The sequence below is a fragment of the Tenrec ecaudatus genome, chromosome X, assembly GCF_050624435.1.
Source record: "Tenrec ecaudatus isolate mTenEca1 chromosome X, mTenEca1.hap1, whole genome shotgun sequence".
Taxonomy (NCBI): Eukaryota; Metazoa; Chordata; class Mammalia; order Afrosoricida; family Tenrecidae; genus Tenrec; species Tenrec ecaudatus.
This window is the reverse complement of record NC_134548.1, coordinates 146,239,258-146,261,038: the sequence shown is the minus strand read 5'-3', so window position 1 is coordinate 146,261,038 and position 21,781 is coordinate 146,239,258. Positions and strand designations below refer to the sequence as shown.

At 46.5% G+C, this 21,781-nt stretch overlaps 1 protein-coding gene across 1 annotated transcript; it reads left to right on the top strand.

The window, feature by feature from the left end:
* The first annotated feature begins 317 nt into the window (after positions 1 to 317).
* IGSF1 (immunoglobulin superfamily member 1) lies at positions 318 to 20,994 on the top strand. Its single transcript, XM_075538468.1, is given in 22 exon segments — positions 318 to 548; positions 7,953 to 8,088; positions 8,245 to 8,271; positions 8,622 to 8,912; positions 9,410 to 9,700; positions 11,454 to 11,738; positions 11,986 to 12,121; positions 12,123 to 12,163; positions 12,166 to 12,228; positions 12,739 to 13,029; positions 13,317 to 13,437; positions 15,264 to 15,334; positions 15,431 to 15,463; positions 15,878 to 16,168; positions 16,473 to 16,751; positions 17,564 to 17,851; positions 18,651 to 18,938; positions 19,105 to 19,392; positions 19,563 to 19,850; positions 19,963 to 20,241; positions 20,477 to 20,600; positions 20,753 to 20,994. Coding segments are annotated over 22 exon segments (4,278 nt in total). The 3' UTR covers positions 20,889 to 20,994.
* Positions 20,995 to 21,781: the final 787 nt, after the last annotated feature.

Genomic DNA, 21,781 nt, shown 5'->3' with positions numbered 1-21,781 from the left:
TTATCTTACCTGGAGGGCTATGAAGCTCTTACTTCCCAATGCTGTCAGATGAGAGTAGCATCAGTTGATTATACCTTATTTGCATACAGTGTTTATGAGGATTTCACCTTAATGTCATACAGTGTTTGTGAGGATTGCAGCTTAAAATAGGTATTGCGTTATGATGAAAAGACCCCAGCTCTGGAGCTTCTAGGGAAGAGAATGGAGAAAGCAGCTGTGTGCAGAATCAAATTGCTGAGCTTTGGAAGTACCTCTAAGCCAACAGCAGCCTCAGCTATGAAAACAAGAAAAGGATAACAAACTAAGCTCAAACAATAATGCGCAAAATAATGAAAACAAACCTAGGAGCAACCACTAAGCGTGGTGATGTTGCGGAGGAACCAGGAACTTCAGAAAGTTCCGAAGAGATGTTTGTCCTGGAGGAGCAGCAGGCAGAACCCAGGGGAAAAGCCAGAATGAAGGACTTGATGCTTTCTACCCTGAAAGGGGTGAAGAACCATGTGGACGTGTTCAAAGACCCACAAGAAAGTCTCAGCAAAGACTGTAGGGTACTGGCAAATGAGGTTTCAGGGTGAAAAGAGACCCCAAAAGATGAGACAATGCCAAATAAATATCCTGGAAGAGAGAATCGGCACAAATGAAGACCAAATAGAACTTCAGTCCCCAAAGATAAAGCATTTAAGCAAGCAGCTCTTCGAAAAGAAAAAAAAAAGGTGATAGATTTTGAAAACAAATCAAGAGGTATAATATTTGTATATCTGGCATCTCTGAAGGTGCAGAAAATGACAGTAACCTTGAAGCCATTATTAAAGAAATTATTGAAAATTTTCAAGAGTTAAACATGGATCTCAAATTATATGCAGAGAGAATGTACAGGTCCCCATTCAAATATGCCTCTCAATCTAAAAAGCCGAGGCACATAATTGTCAAATTATTATACTTAAAAGAAAAAGCAGGAAGATGTTCCAAGCTGATCAGAAAAATAGTAATTTTCAAAAAGAAAAAGATAAGAATGACCCTGACTCTGCCTTGCTAACAGTGCAAAGGAGACAACGTTGGAGCAAAATCTACTAGCTGAAGTTTCTTGGTTTGAAACCCCATAAAGATATTTCTCAGCAAAATCCAAACTACTGGCTTTACTGCAAACAGCTGAAGCCCCAGAAGTGGGTGCTCCTGGAAATAAGTGATTAAATTCACTTAAAAAATCAAGTTTCTTGATAGAATGTAGATATCACTTGTATGGATAATGATATTTGTCAGGTAATTAGTAGTAACGGAAGTCAAAATGTAGTGTTGTCCTGAGTTGTTCTTATGTTATGTTACTATGTTCTCTCTCTCTCTCTCTCTCTCTCTCTCTCTCTCTGTCTTTCTCTCTCTCTCTCTCATACACACACACACACACACACACACGGCATGGGATAAAGGGAAAAAAAATAAATGGATAAAGGATAAATGGAGGGATGGGTGGGAATAAAGATGTGAATAAAATAAAAGGGTGTGGGATAGGCCACCTTGGGCTATGACAGAGCAAATAAAAACAATAAAATATTTTTCTTAAACTGCACAGCAATCAGTGAATGATAAGAAATTAACAGATTTGTTTATGAAGAGAGTCTCTTGTTTTTTTGTTTTGTTTTTTATTTATTTTTATTTCTTTAAATTATTTTATTAGGGACTCATACAACTCTTATCACAATCCATACATACATCAATTATGTAAAGCACATTTGTACATTCACTGCCCTCATCATTCTCCAAACATTTGATCTCCACTTAAGCCCCTGGCATCAGCTCCTCATTTTTCCCCTCCCTCTCCACTGCCCCCTCCCTCATGAACCCTTGATAATTTATAAATTATTATTATTTTGTCATATCTTACACTGTCCGACGTCTCCCTTCACCCACTTTTCTGTTTCCCGTCCTCAGGAAGGAGGTCACATGTAGATCCATGTAATTGGTTCCCCCTTTCCAACCCACCCTCCCTCCACCCTCCCAGTATCGCCACTCTCACCACTGGTCCTGAAGGGATCTGTCCTGGATTCCCTGTGTTTTCAGTTCCTACCTGTACCAGTGTACATCCTCTGGTCTAGCCAGATTTGTAAGGTAGAATTGGGATCATGATATTGGGGGTGGCGGAGAGGAAGCACTTAGGAACTAGAAGAAAGTTGCAGGTTTCATCGTCGCTACATCGCACACTGACTGGCTCTTCTCCTTCCTGCGACATCAGAACAAAAAATCATATCATTGTGAATAAGGGAGAGTGCAGAGTGGAGATCCAAAGTCCATGTAGGCAACTGGATATCATCCTACAGAAAGGTCACGGTGAGGAGAAAGTCTCTTTTGTGAGGGTTACATGGATCCCTCAGAAAATTTGACCATATGCTGTGGTAGAACTGAAAGAGAAGCAAATACGTGATTGCCTATAAACTGACATTTTTAAACGGGGATGAATGTGGCAGTGAAGTGTGTTCACACTGTGTTATGTGTGTTGCTATTGCAGTTCAGATGGCCATTTAACATTAATTATATCACTTGTTAATCACGCAATAAATAGGGGCAAAAGAACCCAACTGTTGACATCTAGACTTGCCATTGGGCAAGTGATTAAAGGTAAATAAATATTGGAAAAGCCCATTTGTACATTTTTCAATAACACTTCCCTCTCAGCACCATCCATCACCACCAAATACTTGCAATTTGGACATGCTGGACGCAAGTTTGAGAGAAAGACGGGTCTTCCTGTCAAGAGTTACAGCCTCAGAAACTCGCAGGGGCAGTTTTATTGTGTCTTATAGGATCACTCTAAGTCTGCAACAACTCAATGGCAGTTGAGCTTTGTTTGTGTTTGTTTGTTTTTGAGGCAAGTTATATTCCAAAGCAGAAAAAGCCTCTCCTGTCATTTGCACTTCCAAACTTCCTGCCTAGATCAGATTTAAGCACTTCATAGGAGCCTCGCTTCTTGCTTGTCCCAAGCAGCAGGGCTGACACCACCTACTTTGCTTCAGGGACAAAGAACTGTATTCAACACCGGAATGGGGACTACTGGAACACTATGTGGTCCATTTTCAGAGTCTTCATGCACATTAAATGTGAATTGATCACTCATATGCACACACCATGTCATTCCTACATAGACAAAATTAATGTTCGGAAGATTGTCACTTGGAGACAATGGAGCAGTAGTTTACCTCTTTGATCAATAGTTGGTGATTCAAACAGAACCTTGTGACTGTACCAAATTGGACACAACAAAACCTCATTTTCTGTATACACCCATTGACCTTAAGTTAAATTCACTTAGGTAAGCATACTGCTCGTTTGCTCTGTGACAGGCACCCAGAAGCTTGATTATGCAGACATCTATCTAATGCCTAATGGCTCACGATGAGATGCATGCTTTGGTGAAATAAGTTTCAGCGCTGGTGTCCTAACTTGCCTTTGATTTAAGAAGCTCCCTGCACAATCCTGAAAACACCCTCAGTTATAGCTGTTCTAAGTGGTTTAGTACCCCTAACTGTACCCTTAATATTGAAATGCTTGATAAAGGATAAGTTGAAGCCCAGGCTTTGTGGATTGTCCTCAGCTTCCTTTCTTCTGAGTCAGTGTGGAGAAGTCTTATACAACACGGAAGAGAAACTACTACTGTCGCATTCAACCTTCAACACCCACTACTTCAACACCCACCTTCAACAGCCAGGTTTTGCTGTGGGAGCCACCCTCAAACTTTTTTCATTGAGAACACTTTGCAACCTTGGACTCTAGGTCTGAATATGGAAAAGGTGTGCCTCAGGATTATTTGCTGGTATCACCAACCTCTGGGAAGATTGGAGAAGAATTGGTGCAATTGAATGATGATGCTAGCAAAGAACATCGAGCGTGCCATAGACTGGCAAAAGAACAAACAACTCTGCCTTGAAAGAAGTACAACCAGAATGATCACTGAAGGCAAGGATGGGGAGGCTTCATCTCACATACTTTAAACATGTTATCAGATGGACCAGTCCCTGGAGAAGGACATTATGCAGAAAAAGAGGAAGACCCTTGATGACATGGAGTGCCTGTGACAATGGGCCCAAACACAACAATTGTGAAGGTGGCGCAGGACAAGGCAGCGGTTCCGTGTGTTGTACATGAGGTCTCTATGCATCAGAACCAACGCAACAGCACATAACACCCTCGGTAATATTGCTGCTCTATTCATCATACAGCTAACCAATAGTTTATAATGGCACACAGTAGTTGAAGATACCAGAGAGAAACAACAGAGATCTCTTGATGCATGAAGAGATAAGAGGCATTTGTCCCATTAAAAGTTATTTTCAATGTACTTTTATTAAAGTATTTTAATGTATTACCTCTACTCTTTTATGAAGGTTTAAAAATACATATGAAGGATGAAAGAATGATTTGGGAACAGCTATAGTGATGATTGAACAACATGATGAATTTATTTAATGTCACTGAACTATACGTGTGAAGATTGTGGAAATAGCAAATGTTTTGCTATCGACTTACTGCAATTAAATGTAGTTTGACATGCACCTATTTAAAAATCGGGTTATTTATTAATAAATGTGTGTCTACGTGAGTGCTCAACTTCTGTCCCACCATTTACTCTATCTCAAGTGTTTCAGTCATTCATGCATTATCATTTTTAAAAGTCTTTCATGGCCAACTAAATTTGTGAGAGTTTGCTCTCCATCACTGAAGTAGTGTAACTCTAGGTCAGTTGGGGGAGGTTTTATAAATCAATAGTCAAAGTAGTAACAGTAGCTTAGCAGCAGCAGCAGCAGCAGCAGCAGCAGCAGCAGCAGCAGCAGCAGCAGCAGCAGCAGCGGCGGCGGCACCAGTCACAGTCTTTGAAGCACCACCTGTGTGACAGGCTCTGTGCTGTGCGTTTTATTTGCATCATAACATTGAAGCCCTATTGTTTTTGGTCTTTTTTTTTTTTTTACAAGTGAGGGACCTGGGACTCGGATTCTCTAACTCACTTCCTTGAGGTTACAAAGCTATTAACGCGTGGAAGCTGTACTGAAACTCCAGCTTGTACCTCTCTAAAGCTTGGGCTTTTCTTCCAAGTTGGCGTTTGAAGGATGTCCAAGTTATTAACCCTCTCTGATGTTCAGTTTCCTCATCTATAAAACTGTGGGAAATAACACCTATCTTTAGAGTTGCTATGCAGATTAGAAATAATATATTCTCGGGGCCGAACAGCACATAGTAGGCATTGAAACGATGGTGAATATTTTTATGCATAAAGGAAGTATTGAATGAGCAGAGTCTGGTCTGAAAGCCCTTGAAAGGCACTGGGGCCCTGGAAGCAGGGATCCACAGCTTTGGCAAGAACTGGCCCTCTCCCCTCCAGAATACAGTGACCCAATGAAACTCTGAGCGACCAGCAAGCGAGGGGGCAGGGGCCAGAATTTGGCTCCAATGGCCTCTGCAGGGAGTCAGGAGAGAGGCGGGCAGCTGGGAGGGGCATAGAGATCCCAGTCGTCAGAGGACTGCAGGTGGCCCGCTGAGTTGGTGTAGGTGGGCTCCCACCGCCTGGGGGAGGGAGGGAAGGGGATTCGGGCGGGCCGGCAGGCGGTCTGGGGGCTGAAGGAGGCGGGGTCGGAGCAGGAGTGGCTGTCCACAGCCAGCTATTCCCAGGCCGGGCAGTTTGCTGCATCTGGAGGAGCTCACTGGAGAATCTCCAACAGCAGAGCGGGTCTTCAGCTACCGTAAGTACCTGCAAATGAGCGCATAGTTCAGTGGCTTGAAAACTAAATACCAGCCACCAGATCCTAAACAGAAGCCCAAACAAAAACCTTAAAGAGTCGCCCTGTTGTGATTAATTGATGTAAATTCAACTGTTCCCCAGTCTTCCCTTCACCTCCTTCACCCCCTCTTTTTCTGCTTCCCTCCCAGGATCCCAGCCCCGCCTGGCTCAGAATCTCTGGGCACTCTAGATATTTCCTTTTCCTTCTCAGTCTTGCCCCCAAACCCTCAGCGGTGCATATACCCACCACCCAGCAGAACCCAACTTCTTTGATTCCTGGAATCCTCTAAGCTATGCAGGGGGCGAGCCAGCAGACATTTCACCCTCCAAAAGCACTGCAGTGCTGCCTAAGGGTTGGAATACAAGGAAAGGGTAAAATGACTTGAGAGCAAAGATGGGGGCGGGGGCGGCGGGGGCGGGGGCAGGGATAGGGACGGGACTGAAAAACCAAGGTGGGCGTGTCCAGTGTCCCTCTTCAGTCCTAAAGCTTGGGGATGTTCCTGGGGCATAAAATTCACCAACGTGACTGTATATAGAAGGCACAGTCCCCTTACAGAGTGTTGAGTGGCCCAGCTGCTCTGACTTCATTCAAACCCTCAAGAGACAAAGGCCATAGACAGGGAGCCCAAGGTTGAATGCTGGGACCTTCCATGGCATTTCCTGCGTGGAATTCCAAGTGGACCCTTTCCTGTGGCAGTAGAATCTGACTTTCTCAGTATGTCCAGGCCTAAAAGCCCCAGAATAACAACGCAATAGGGGGGAGGCCAAGCTTTGGCCAGGTCTGAGGGGAGTGGGGCCAAGGAGTTGGAAGGGCTGCCAGGAAAAGGACAGCTTAAGGTCCTGCAGAAGTTTGACCCCTTCTTTGGGAAGAATGAAAACACAGCTACCTTTTAATGAAATGCTTTCTATGGGTGCCTGGCACTGTTTATCTCTAATACACCACCACCACAGTTCAATTCTAGGTACATTTTATTCTCTCCACTTTATGAAGTTCAGAGAGGGTAATTGAGCATCCTCTGATGAAAAGTGAGAAATGCAGAAAGGAGTTGTGACTTCTTGGATCTCAGAATGTCCAGCTGTTTCCTGCAGTCCAGGTGTTTTCAAAATGAGTCCCCCCCCCCCGCCACACACACACACACACACACACACACACCTTCCAGTTCCTGCACAGAACCCAGTATTGGCACTGGAGCAAATTGGAGGCCGAAGAACTAGGATCCATGTGGCAAAGTGAAAGCAGCCCTTTTCGTTATTCTGAGAACTGCCTCTACGCTGCTCTCCTGAAGTAGGGACGGAATTGCTGGGGGCAGCCAAAACCTCAGGCTGTGAATACAAAGCTGGGGTGTTCGTGTTTTGGGAGTACACTTTCCTTCAGCAAAAAGACATTTTGGGGGAGCACATAACACAGGGCCTGTCTTGTGTACAGGGCATATTGACACTAGTGATTTCAAGGAAAATGGTAAAGCGTTTCCTGAATTCAAATATCTTCACCATGCTCCCTAAGATTCAATCAATTCCATTGTTCTTATGGCGGACAAACAAAAATGTTTAGAAGGTTAAGGGTAGTCAATAAACCATTTACACCTTATATGAATTGGTTCACAGAGTTTTATTCACTTATACCTCCTTGCTTGAGATAAAGTTAGTGAACTTTTGGGAGCAACAGCTAAGATTCGAATAACATTGGATTTGAAATATTCCATAGAAGTAAAAGTCGGAATGGGATGAAATTGCAATGAGGGAAGGAAGGTGATATGGGCCACCTCTGGAAATGTAAATAGTGGTTTTATGGGATGAAATTTGGATTTAAACCTCAAATTAAATTAGAAAGTGTATGTAGAAATATTCGATTGGAGTACTCAGTGAATGTGTGTGTGTGCGCACGCGCGTGTATTTTTATAATCTGAAATGCGGACTTCTGAAGATCTGGATTCGGTAGCCCACTGGGACTCTGAGATCACAGGGACAGATCACCATTTCAAAAAGATATGACACCTTAGATACCTGCTAAGCATTTAGGAGAGAGGATGGGGAAGTAGAGAAAAGGGTCAAGGAGAGGCAATAACATATACTTCAACAAATGGCATGCAGTGAAGGGATGGAAGACAGAGTTTTCCAGTGCAGTGTAGGGATCTAAACTAAACCCTAAGGAGCAGGTAAGTCCCTGAATAAAAGTGTCTTTATTTTTTAGATCCAGCCACCTACTGAAGGACACAGCCCCTCAAGTAGGAAAGCCCACAGTGAGGACCAGAGGCCCACAACCCTGTGGAGCCCAGGAGAGGGGGCCACCATGCTGTACACATTCACTATCGTGCTCTTCTGCATTCGTGAGTACAAGAAAGGGGTGAGGGGCAAATGTGGGGCCAGGCACTGTCACATTATAGGGGTGTAGGAAGCTTGTGGAGGTAGAAGAGAGGCTTGAAGTTTAAGGATAGAGTGGGGCCAGGGAGGGAGCTCTTATTTACCATCATCTCTCTTTGCAGGACTGAGTCTGGGTTTGACACAAATGGGTAAGCGAGTTATGCTACAGCAGGTACCTTCTTTCCAGTAGGCTTCAAGGCATTCGTTTGCCTCCGTGGCCTTGGAGATGGCCTTGAGACAATTCCCTGAGTGAACTGGTTGGTAATCAAATCCCTTTATTGATGACTTGGTTTTCCATAGAAGAGGAAATGTCCTTTATTCTTTATCTAGCCTGGATTCCTTGAACAAACATCCTGGGGTCCCTATCCCTCACACCAGGCAGACCCTCCTATCCCCAAGGGGAGGTATAAAGAAGGAGCTGATGTGAACCTGGGGAAAGGGTCTTATGGAATGGGGAGGGTGCGATGACTCACCTCTTTGTGGTCTTTAGAAATGGCAGTGATGGAATCTCAGCCAGAATTGGGCACAGAAACCAACTACCACCAGGCCCCTTGGGAGAACATCACACTCTGGTGCAGCATTCCCTCTCGGGTATATAGCAAGTCCTTGTTGCTGAGGGACAAGACTCAGATGCCCTTGGTCCAGCCTACTTACAAGACTTTCCCAGTTTCATTCTCCATCAGTGCCCTTGGTGCTCTTACTGAGTCCAGTGCAGGTCGTCACAGGTGCTACTGCTGGCAGGAGATAGGCTGCGCAGAATCCAGTAAAATTCTAGAGCAGGAGGCGCCAGGTAAGAGAGACGGATACTTACTCATCTTTCCAGGATAGGCTGTCTTTTCTTTATTCATTCATTTACCCCAAATACCTGCATGTATGTATTTCACAGTTCTGTAATAAGGGCCTACCCTGTATGAGGCAGTGCACAGTGGAGATGCAGGCCCCGCAACAGACATGTCCTTCTTTCTAGAGGGAAAGCTCTCAACAAGAGGAAGATCTAGAGATGGGGGAAGGAGGGTTCTTATGAAATAAGGATTATACCAAACCAAACTAAACTCACTAGCAGTGAGTCAATTCCAAGTCACTTAGACCCCATTACATCTTTAAGGGAGCAGGCAGACTCCTCTTTCTCCCATTAAATAGCTGGTGGACTTGAAGTTCCAAACTAGAGGTGAACAGACACATGTCTCACTTACAGTTCCATCAAGACCCCAAGGTCTTATTGAAAGCATAATTCCCTGGCAGCCCTTCCCTTGTTCTACCTGAATTCCAGTTCGTTCTTTCCTTCAGGCCAGCTTCCCAAGTCCATCTTCTCAACAGCGGCCAAGAGTTCCACTCTTTCTGGAAGTAATGTTAGCATACTCTGCCATGGATTGCTGCAGGATTTGATATTAATGCTGTTTAAAAAGGGATGTGCTGGGCTTGTGGATTACCAAGTTCCAACTGGGACAGTGGCCATATTCTCCATTGACAACCTGACACCTGAAAATGAAGGCGCTTACATCTGCCACACTCGTACCCAGATGCGCCTCACCCTGTGGTCAGAGCCCAGCGATCGCCTGAAACTGGTTATAACAGCAGGTGGGTGTGTTCATAATTGCTGGGGTCTGACATTCTTGCTCCAGGGATTATGGCCAGGTAAGCCAGGGTTTCTGATTTGATTTGCTTCCGCCTGTTTCTAAACCCTGCACGGTCCATGAGCTGGAGCCACTTAACTTTTATTGGAGATGCAAATTAGAATCACACATGCTGGGGAGTCATGGGTGTGGGATTCAATCACTTGGTTAGTGAATGAGCACAGCCGATTGTCAAGCTGCTCTAGCTCATTACAGCTGTTTTGTTCTCTACTTGAAGCTTGGGCACACATTCATTCAGTCAACGAATGCTTACTGAGCACCTAAAATACACCAGGCATTGCCAGCAACAATTCTCAAAACCTAATTTTAGAATTTTAGTGTATGATATTTTATTATTTTTTTAAGGGTAGAAAATGGAGCAAATTGCTAGTGGTAGTGATTAAGGAAAAAAAGGACCTGGATAAGTTATAGTGAATATGTTAGAAATTAATGTAATCTTATATCATCAAATCCATTATGGCAGTACCAATCTTCAAACAGGTTTCTCAAAATATCCCAAGCGCCAGACACACTCCATTCCCATCTCTCTCACATTCCATTAGCCACATCTCTACTGGGTTCAACTTAGAGACAACTGGATGAAAGTACCCTGGACTGACGGCCACTAACCTTGGCTTCTAGTTCCACAGGGCCTCCCTGTGTGAGGTGAAGGAGATCACTTCCTCTCTCTATTTTGGTTTCCTCAACTTAGATAATAATATCTATCCGGCTTACTCTCCCGGACTCCCTGTGCCTCCGTTTTGTGAACTGCAAAATGCGCGCGCGCACACACACACACAGGTTGTTGCCTGGCTTATACATTCTTAACAAATGGTAGATATTCATTATATTAGTATAGTTTTTCTTAAAGACCAAAGAACAAAGGACTGTGTTTGAACTGCAGATATGGGTGCCTGTTGTGTGGCTGGTGGCAAGGTCAGAAGATCAAATCTACCAGCCACTCCATGGGAGAAAGATGAGGTTGTCTGTTCCCATAATGATTTAAAATCTCAAAACCTATATCCTATAGGGTTGCTATAGGCCAAAATACTTTCTGTGTAGATTCAACTAATATGTCTGTATTTACCTCCTCATTAATATCTTCCACTAGGCAGGGGCCTGTTTGCTGGCAAGGATTGTCATTTTTATTGTGAAATCCTAACTACATCATGCTTGATACATCCTAAATGTGATGGAGTTGATCTTCCGTAGTAGATGAGTGAATCTACCAGAGATTTGGGTGGTAGCAAAAAGGGGTGTTACAGAGGTGACATCTGTCCTGTTTCATAGTACAATCTTTTTGGTGGACTTCATGTGCTCAAAAGTCATACTTAATACTCTAGTATTAGTCATAAGTCATATTCATGCTCTACGAAATATGGAATCAAAGTAATTTCCAGAGGTTTAATTTCTTGGGTGGTTAGAAGGACAGCTTTGGCATTCTAGGGACCTGAAGAATCAGGGAATTACAACTGTAGCTATTCCACTGAGACACACCTCTATACATGGTTATAACTTAGTGGAACTGATAGCGTCTGGTGAGAGCGCAGGGGCATTGGTGGGACCAACTTTCCTGGGGGACGTAGGGATACAAGGATGAAGAAAGGAGGGGAGGGTGAATTTTACCTGTGCAGGGAGAGAGACTAGGAAAATAAAAAATGAAAAACAGTACGGAAGAATAATCTCATCTATAACTTTAAGGTCTCTTCCCTTTCCAGGGCTCTACCCCAAACCATCTCTCACAGCCTATCCTGGGCTCACCCTCGCACCTGGAGAAAGCCTGAATCTCAGGTGCCAAGGGCCAATCTATGGGATGACCTTTGCTTTGATGAGACTTGAAGACATGGAGAATACCTTGTACCGCCAAAAATCAATAAAAAATGAAGCAAATTTCTTCTTCCGGGCTTTGAAAGTCAACGATGCTGGACATTACCTCTGTTTTTACTATGATGGGTCTTATAGGGGTTCACTTCTTAGTGAAATCCTGAAAATCTCGGTAACTGGTAAGAAAGTATACGATGGCATTGGTGTTAGAGGCTAAATCTGTAAGATTCCTTCTGAGGTCCCTGGACAACCCAATCATGAATGCAGGACTAACAGTGGGGAAGGGCATAGACTGTGTCTAACTCGTCTTAGAGATTTTCCCAGGGGTGACTGCTTGGAAGCTCTTAGAAGGGACAGAAAAGAACCCTAAGTAGTGGAAGGGGGCAGTAAGACCATTAGTCCTTTCTATTCCAGATCTTGTCATAGATACTTTTCCCAAGACCCAGATACTTGCTCAGCCCAATCCTGTGGTACAAATGGGTCAGCACCTGGACCTGTGGTGTCACAGGCCAGTTAATGGAGCAGGACTAGCACCCTGTGAGAAAGGAGAAGACCAGTCACTTCAATAAGACCAGCAGTGATTCTGGCGTCTATAATTGCCACCATTTCTCATCTGGGCAAATTCCAGTAGAATGGCAGCAAATAACACAGTGGTACTTGTCACTGTAGGCAAACTTTGGTGTGTTTTTATCCTACTTACACATGGTATCACTCTGCAGTGAAATCTACCTGATGGAACTAGGTAACCGGTGAAGGAGTAACTAGTGACCCTATGCCCACAGAGAAATATGATCACGGGGGGCGGGGGGGTGGGGGGAGGGATACATTAGGAGTGTGATGAAGGCTTTTCTCCACCAAATTTCAGAAACATCTTTCCCAGAGTTATTCCTGAAGCCCTCTCCCTCTAAAATTGAGCCCGAATCATGGGAACCCCAGGAAAGACATTTTCCTTCAGAGTCAGGAGTAACTAACTACCGGGTGTGAGCACCAAGGTCTAGGTATCCCTAGAGCACGAAGGAGCGAACCAGGGTCCACATGTTGCCGTTCAACAGAGAAGCTACTGATTTCATGGAAATGACAAGGAAGAGACTACCACTTGGGGAGCTGAGAAGCACTTAATGGGATGAAGGAGACTGGGTTCCAGGTGATTTCTAACACTGGTCTCTGGCTTGGTTCCAGATAAGCCGCCCAAACCCTCCCTGTCAGCTTGGCCCAGGAGCACATTCAAACCAGGACAAGTTCTCACTCTGCAGTGCCGAGCAGCTCATCCTGTACTTGAATTCTCCTTGGAATGGGAAGAACGAGTAACACCCCCCACATTTTCAGTGGATGGAGACTTCGTCCTCAGAAATGCGGATGGGAAAGGCACAGTAACCTACAGTTGCAGCTACCGCATACACGCTGATGTCTGGTCGCATCGCAGTAAGCCTCCGAAGCTGATGGGGCCTCTGAAGCTGATGGGGCCGGCAGGTGAGAAAGAGCTACTCTTCATAAGGACCCTTTCCATAACGTTTGACCACGACACCCCTGGGACCCCTTCCCCCAGGGTGATGAAGTGGGGTCCCACCATCACTCCAAGGTGGTGGCCAAGATGCTTTCAAGGTTCCCATGCTCCAAGAAAAGAAAAACTGATCTCTGCTTCAGCTTCCTACTATAAATACTCTCAAAAATAGACGGACTCCCCCCGCTCCCCGGAGTGTATTCAGCTGCCCCTGTTATACATAAAGGTCCCTGTTCTTGGTCTTCTCTGGTCACAGGCACTCTCACCTGGAATTATGTTCTGAACGAAGCTATCAGGTTATCCCTAATCCTACAGCTGGTTGCCTTGCTATCGGTAGTGCTGTGGATAAGATGGAAATGCCAGAGACTCAGAATCAGGTAACTATCTTGTCCCAGCCCCCTTTTTGTCAATCTACCTGAGTCCTGATTTTCCAAAGTCTCAAACATGGGCAGGTAGAGGTAAACCGCAGGGGCACAGCACCTCCCCCCTTTCTGGGATTACGGAAAACACTTTCTTACCCAAGATGTTTCTCTTTCACCTCACAGAGGTGTCCATGCGGAACTGAATAATTCCCAGAGGCTGAAGAAGTCCTTACAACCTCATTCACTAGTCCCATCCCCACAGGAGGCCACAAATCTCCTCCAAATAATCCTGCCCCTCACAGAAGATTGATACCATCATCATCCCTGGGTCTGAACCTTTTCTTTTGCAAGACAACACGCTGCCTTGCCTCTGGTTTGCTTTCGAACTCCCATCGCAATTTTTTCGCCTTAACACCTCATTTTCCAGGGTTAGCATGCCTTGCTGGCCACCCTAGCCGCCTCTTTCTGGCCTCCTGTGCCGAGAATTCCGAAGACTGTGATCTTCACTTCCATAAAAGCATAAACAGACACTAAAGGGAGCCAGGGAATCAGGACATGGCCAGCCAAACACATTCTCCTGCCATTCACTTCCTCTGAGCCCTTGGTGTCCTTGTCCTTTCGGACATGGTTCTGTCTCCCTGATCCCTGGGTGCTCTGGCCAGACCACTCTGTTTGGGAATGAGAAGAGACATGGAAGCTCGAAACGTGATGGTGAGGACCTCAGCCCCTGGATGTTGCCCTTTGCCCCCACATCATCTACCTTTGGCTGCGCACTTCACCTACAGTCCTCTGAGTGTCTGGGGGTATGCAATAGACAATGCATGATGACTGTATGTGTCTGCTGTGTGTTCCCCTGGAGGACAGCATGTTTGGGTCACAGGGAAGGAGCTGCCTAAGCTTTCAGCTGAAACCACAACCTTTTAAGCTTTGGAAAAGAATCAGTGGCGATCAGGTTGTAGTTCTTCCTAGACTCTGCCCTGATTCCTACAACATACTGGGGTCACCTCTAAGTCAGGGCTTAGGGAGGGGGAAAAAAGGAGCTTCATATATTGTTCCCCAGCCAAGGACCGCTGCATCCAGGAATGAGATCCGAAACTACATTTCAGAGAAAGCAGCCTGCAAAGCGCATGTTTGCTTCAGCAGGAAGAAGGGTCAGTGTTTTCTAAGTAAAAACCGTGAAATGGATTTTGGCTTCAGGTCGTCTGATTATCACTGTGCCTATAACCCAAAGCTGCTGCGCCTTTCTAGTCACACTCTGGTTGCGGGGGGGAGAGAGATCCCACTCTGACAAGCATAGTTCAGCACTGACAACCCTCCAGTCTGTCACAGTGGCTGCCTAGGCAACCCTTCCGTAACAAAGGCAAGAGAGGCAGGTTGGTCTGAGGACCTATACTGCCACAATAACAACTGCTTCCCAACTTAAATTTGTTGACAGAGAGAACTTCTTCCTCCACCCCCACCTCCACCCCCACCCCCAGCTGCGATCCTAGTGAGCCCCAGGGGTTCTGAGAGCTGGAGACACAAAAGCATTTTCACATCTGACATCTCAATTTCAGCCTCAGCCCAATCAGGGGGCATGGAGAGCTGACATATGATAGAGGCTGGGGAAGGGGAGGGAAGGGGGTGGAGCACATGGATCCTGAAAGAGCAAGGGGGTTGTAGGTGGTGAAGCCCTCCAAAGGAAAAGTCATCGATGTCAGAAAAGATTCTATCCCATTATCCTGGCCACATCCAGTCCCTATTGGGTAGTGAGTAAGCCAATGACATAAATTGCCGCCCCCTTCTCCCCGCCCTCCTCTTAAACCCAGCAACTCCTCTCATCTCTTTTCTGGTCTTGCTAGAGAAGCTTGGTTGCTGGGAACTGCTCAAGGGGTCACCATGCTCTTCCTCGTCATGGCCTTTCTCTGCTGTGGTGAGTACCACGGGGTGGGGAAGGGACCTGGGCAGAAGGCCAGAGTGAAGTCCCGCGGGGGAAGGGGCAGAGTCCTGGCAGCAATTTCTTTTGCAGGACTGTGCAATGGGGTAGTGACAGAAGAGACTGGTGAGTTTTTCCTGCTCCAGACTGGGACATTCCTCCGCGGAGCTCCGAAATAACTACAGAGTGTCAGTGACAGTGGCCAGGGAGGTACTGGTTGGGAGGGAAGGACAGCCAGGAAGGGGCACTTGCTAAAGCTCCCTGCAAAATCCAGTTTCCAACTCTTCCTTTCTGGCTGCAAAAAAAGAAAGAAAAAAGTCCTCAAAGCTTCTGCACTTTTGCGGAGTCTCAGCTGAGGCATCAGCTTCCTCTTGACCAAGCACCTGTGGAAAGAAGGGGAGTTTTGTGTGGATTGGGGGTGAAAGAGGAGGTGGGCTTGTGTGATTTGGGTCGGGGGTGCCAGGACAAGAAAGCCAGATTCTTAGAAAGGGGGAGCGGGAGGAAGCAGGGAGGCGGCTTCATTAACTCTACTGCTTCTAGAAATAATCATGCCAACCCCGAAGCCTGAGCTGTGGGCAGAGACCAACTTTCCTCTGGCCCCGTGGAAGAACTTAACCCTGTGGTGCAGAAGCCCTTCTGGCTCAACTAAGGAGTTTGTGCTGCTCAAGGACCGGACCGGGTGGATCGCAACTCGCCCAGCCTCAAAGCTGGTCCGGGCTGCCTTCCCCCTCGGCGCCCTGACCCGGAGTCACATCGGGAGTTACCACTGTCACTCCTGGGAAGAGATGGCCGTGTCAGAGCCCAGTGAGGCACTAGAGCTGGTGGGGACAGGTAAGAAAAAGGACAAGGACCTCCGGGGGCCTGGGGAGTGAGCTGCTCTGCATTAGGACTTTGCCCTGGGAGGCGGGGGTGTGCGGGAGCACTGGAGACCCTTGCGCTTAGCAGAGATGAGGGGGCTGAGTGGGAGATTCAGGAGGGGGGCAGAGAAGAGAGTGCGGGAAACTGTCCAGAAGAGCCCCCAGCGGACGCAGGGTTCATTTCTTTTATCCACTGACCCAAGTAACTAGAGGTGTCCCATCTGGGCACTTCCAAACTTCTGACGCCCTTCCCCCAGCACACTCACTTCTCTTTCCAGACATCCTCCCCAAACCTGTCATTTCTGCTCCCCCTCCAATCCGGGGCCAAGAACTACAAATCCGGTGCAAAGGATGGCTGGCAGGCATGGGGTTTGCTCTGTATAAGGAGGGAGAGCAGGAACCTGTCCTGCAACTTGGCGCCGTTGGGAAAGAAGCCTTCTTTACAATCCCAAGAATGGAGGATAAAGACGAAGGCAATTATAGCTGCCGCACTCACACAGAAACGCGCCCCTTCAAGTGGTCTGAGCCCAGTGAGCCCCTGGAGCTGGTCATAAAAGGTAGAGCTGAAAGGAGTCTGTGCGGGAGGAGGGAGCCCGCCCTTCAAACTTGGTCTCAGAGCCTCCTCTCCCAACAACAAACTTTGCTGCTGGTCCTGGGAGCCTGTGTCCAATCTTAGAGTTAGGCAGGCGTGGCACTGGGAGTGCCAGGGCCTCTGGCTGCATGATATTAATAGCCAGAACTGTTATTAATAGCTTGGGTTTGTGGAGGGTGATTTAATTTTTCTAATTATTTTCACATCGATCATCTCATTTAGCTATATGGCAAATCTTCAAGGGAAGTGGACCACATACCATTTCCACCCTCTGTCCAAATGGGCAAAGTGAGGCTCAGAACACTAGTCAAGCCCCAAGGACGGTTCAGTCTTTTCCCTAGTCTTCACTACCTGCCTTTACACCTTGAGAGGAATCACTGGGAATGGGGGGGGGGGGGTTGGAGGGGGAGGGAGGGAGGAGGTGGAAGGGCAAAATGAGAAGTTGTTGTGTGAAAGTTGCATCTGCAAGGTGGAGTTAGCTCAATTTTGCGAGCGACTACTTGGTATGTGTTGTACTGCTAACCAAAAGATTGGTGGTTCAAATCCACCAACTGATCCTCAAATGAGGATGAAGCTATATGCTGCTCCCATAAAGACTGTAGCCTCAGAACCCCTGTAGAGGGTCGTATTGGATTCAATGGCAGTCGGGTTGGGGGATGGGTTTAGAGAAAACAATGTAGCTTTTGAGACCTGCACTTACATTTACTTTCTTCCTCCCTTTTAATTATTTTTTGCATGTACTTTGTATTTTGTTTTTTTCCATTTCTTTCTTTCTAGAATTGTACCCCAAACCCTTCTTCAAGACGCTGGCCAGCCCCGTGGTCATGCTTGGCGACCGAGTGACTTTCAACTGCTCCAGTGGCCACCAGCACATGAGCTTCATTCTTTACAAAGATGGAAGTGAAATCGCGTCCAATGATGGGTCTTGGGAAAGTCCAGGGGCTAGTGCAGCTCACTTTCTGATCATTTCCGTGGGAATTGGTGATGGTGGAAATTATACCTGCCGTTATTATGACTTTGCTACCTGGTCTGAGCCCAGTGACCCTGTGGAGCTGGTGGTGACAGGTCAGAAGGGGCTAGGGATCCGTGGAAAAGCAGTGTGATAGCGGGCGGAATTACTGGTGTTGGGAAATGGAGTAGTGCTCCTTCGAGAAAGAGGAGATCCCAAACGGGGGCGGAACAGTGTGTGGTAAATGCTAAGCAGCCCACTCAAGGCCGCTGCTCATATTATTACTGCAAGAAGAGACAGAGGAGAGGGAGAGTCATTTGCAGGGGGAAGACAGAGAGGAAGATATGTGTATGTGGGGTGGTGGGGTGGGGTGCGGAGGTTGTCCCAATCCCAAGTGCCAAGTTCCAGTTGCCCTATTTCCGGAACCTTTTTGTGCTTTGCCCTGGAGCTTTAGGCTCAATGTCCACTTTTTCTTTAGCTGGGCTCTCAGAGATTGGTGAGGAGGATGGCCCTCAAAGAAAGGGAAGAGACCTTGAATGTCAGCTGCATATTATGCAGCTATTACAAATGATATTTTCAAAGGCTTTGTAACATCACAGGAAATGTGTACAATATAAAGTTAAGTGAATAAAATCAGATTACTTAACTCTGCATGCAGTAGAATTCCAAATATGTAAATAGTTATCACTACGTCAATAAGGGCATATAGAGACAAAAGCCAATAGAAAAGAAATATATAAAGTGTATAGGGAATGTTTACCTTTGAGTGGTAAAATTATGCTTTCTTCTTTAGGTTTTCTCTGTATTTTCTCATTGTCTACAATAAACATGCATTGTTTTTTTTTGTAGATTATGGGGGGGGTGAGGGGGGGTGGGCAGGTCGAGGGAATTCATCTGTGGGCTCTTTAATTTCAGATTTCTTCCCAAAACCCACTCTCCTGGCTCAGCCAGGGCCTGTGGTGCTCCCTGGGAAGAATGTGACCCTGCGTTGCCAAGGGGCCTTCCAGGGCATGAGGTTCGCCCTCCTGCAGGAGGGAACCCAGGATCCCTTACAGTTCCAGAGTGCCTCCGGTTATTTAGCTGACTTCCTCCTGCACGCGGTTGGAGCAGAGAACTCTGGGAATTACAGCTGCGTCTATTATGAAACAACCATGTCAAACAGAGCATCGCATCTCAGCACACCCATTATGATTTGGGTAACTGGTAAGGACAGACAAGTCCTGGGACTAGGCTAGAAACAATGGGCATCAGGGTTTCCTCCTGGAAAGCTAGGTTAGGCTGAGGGCAACGGCCATGTTCAGGAAAATGCTTCATTCAATAAGTGATAATTTCCTATACTCATCATGTTACATGTTTATCCTCTCCCTAGACACATTCCCCAAGCCCTGGCTCTATGCTGAACCCAGTTCTGTGATTCCCATGGGGAAAAATGTGACTCTCTGGTGCCAAGGGCCAGTCCTTGGAGTTGGGTACATTCTCCAGAAGGAAGGGGACGTGACTTCAATGCCGCTCTGGGGATCCTCCAGGGATGATGGAGCATTTCTGATCACTAACACATCTGGTGCGAGCACCGGGCGTTATAGCTGCTGCTACCACCCTGACTGGACGAGCCCTATCAAGCTACAGCATAGCAACACCCTGGAACTCATAGTCACAGGTAAGAAGAGACTTCTCTGCATGGCCGGTCAGAAGAGTCTGAATCACGGAAAAGCCTTTTCAGAGTGCTCCAAGGCCAAATCAAGGGTCTTTACCACTTGTGGAACAGAGACTTCAGAGATACTAAACAGAAAGGGACCTTGACTCTGATTAGGAGTTTATTTCTTCCAGGCTTGCTCCCGAAGCCCACTCTGTTAGCCCAGCCCGGTCCCGTGGTGATTCCTGGGGAAAACATGACGCTTCAATGCCAGGGGGAACTTGCCGACGTGACATTTGTACTGGTGAAGGAAGGGGCTCAACAACCTTTAGAGAAACGGAGGTCAAGTGGTTCCAGGGCTGATTTCTGGATGCCAGCGGTGAGAAATGAAGATTCTGGAATCTATAGCTGCGTCTATTATTTGAATTCTGCTCCCTTTGCAGCTTCCAATCACAGTGACCCCATGGAGATCTGGGTGACTGGTAAGACCTTAGGGAAGTCAGGGAGCTTTTCCTAGTTTTTAATAATTAGCCATCAAGGGGGAATGGGCTCGGTTAAAGGTTTCTTCTTACTCTGTGTCCTGGACGATTGCAGATAAGCCTCCCAAACCTCTGCTGTCAGCATGGCCCAGTGCTGTGTTCAAGCTAGGTAAGGACATCACCCTTCAGTGCCGAGGACCCCTGCCAGGTGTGGAATTTGTCTTGGAACACGATGGAGAAGATGCACCCCAGCAGTTCTCAGAGGACGGAGACTTTGTCATCAATAATGTGGAAGGGAAAGGCATTGGAAACTACAGCTGCAGCTACCGCCTCCAGACCAACCCTGACATATGGTCAGAGCCGAGTGATCCCCTGGAGCTGGTAGGGGCAGCAGGTAAGAGGGTAATCCCTTCATGGACCTGGCATCACAGCCCTGGGCCCTCAGAAGCAGTCCTATAGGAACAACCCATGAGGATACGAGGGCTGCTTCTGCCTTGGCATAACCACCCCTTCTGCCATCTCAATGCATGGCTCCCCAAATGAGTCCTGATCGAGAGCAAAATAAAACCAAGGGAAATCTATATACTTGAACCTCAGTGGCCTTGGTATCTGTTCTTTTTTCACCACAGGGCCTGTTGCTCAGGAGTGCACTGTGGGTAACATTGTGCGAAGCACCCTGATTGTGGTGGTTGTCTTAGCCCTGGGAGTGGTGTTAGCCATTGAATGGAAGAAGTGGCCCCGACTCCGAACCAGGTAAAGGCCATATTTCAGCCTCCTTCTGTGAACTCAGCTTCTGAACAAACCAAATGATCCAAATGCTCCTATAACATCCAAATTCCACAGTGCAATTGTTTCAGAGGGATGATTCTGGGTCTTTACTTAGTAATGACTTTTTCTTTACACAGGGGCTCAGACACAGATGGAAGGGACCAGTCCATAGCCCTCGAAGAGTGTATCCAAGAAATAGAACTGGGCACGACCACTAACTCTCCCTCGTCAATCTCTCAGGAAACATCAGAGGAACTGCCAGCCCTAATATAATATTCTTCTCCTTTGCAAAAACTATCCTTTCCTCCCTGTGACCCACAGAAACCTACTGGTTTCCTTGAGAGACAGCCCATTTCACCACTCCTTGGCCCCTAATCCCCTGAGGTGGGTCCAAGTGATTCTGGGAGTTGAGCGATTTCCTAGGGTGAGATGTTTCCTGAAGAAAGTTTCCCTACTCTGTAACTCCTCGCTGTACTGATTTAGTGGTGCATGCCACCCTATTAAAGATGTATTCTCCCGAATAAAGAGAGTATTTACTAGTTCACTTCACAAACTATTTCAGTGATCTTCCATTAGTCTGTCCTCTACTTGCAACTTAGCCAGAACAGTGCATGGAAGCGGATCTCCAAGAGGAATAAGAAAACACAGGGTTAGTGGGACAAAAAAGGTGCTCAAGGATGGGAGCCCGGGAGAGCAGGGGTAGGGGGGTGGAGGTGGGTGGTGGCTCCAAATTAGTACTTCCCAATTTAATTTGAAACATTTTCATGGAACAAAGTTCTTGTATTTCTATATCATTAATGAATGAATGAAGAAGTGAATGAATGAACAATAATATTCCGGCCAAGCTGAGCCTTGGGAGGAGAAAAATTGAAATTTATATGGTTTTCCTCATGTTACTTCTAAATCTACAGTACATTTGGTTTCAAATATCAGGAGTATCCCTCTACAAAACTTTGACATTGGCAACGTTTCCTTTATGGCGTCCACCTAGTAATCACCAAGAAAAATAAAATTCACCCACTGCATTTGGATCACTTCTGACTAATCCCAACCCTTTCTCACAGAGTACTACTCCCCCATAGGGTCTCCAAGCCTATAAATCTCTCCTGAAGCCCACTGCCACTTTTTTCTCTTGAAGAGCCCTGGTGAATTTGAAAGGGATCACC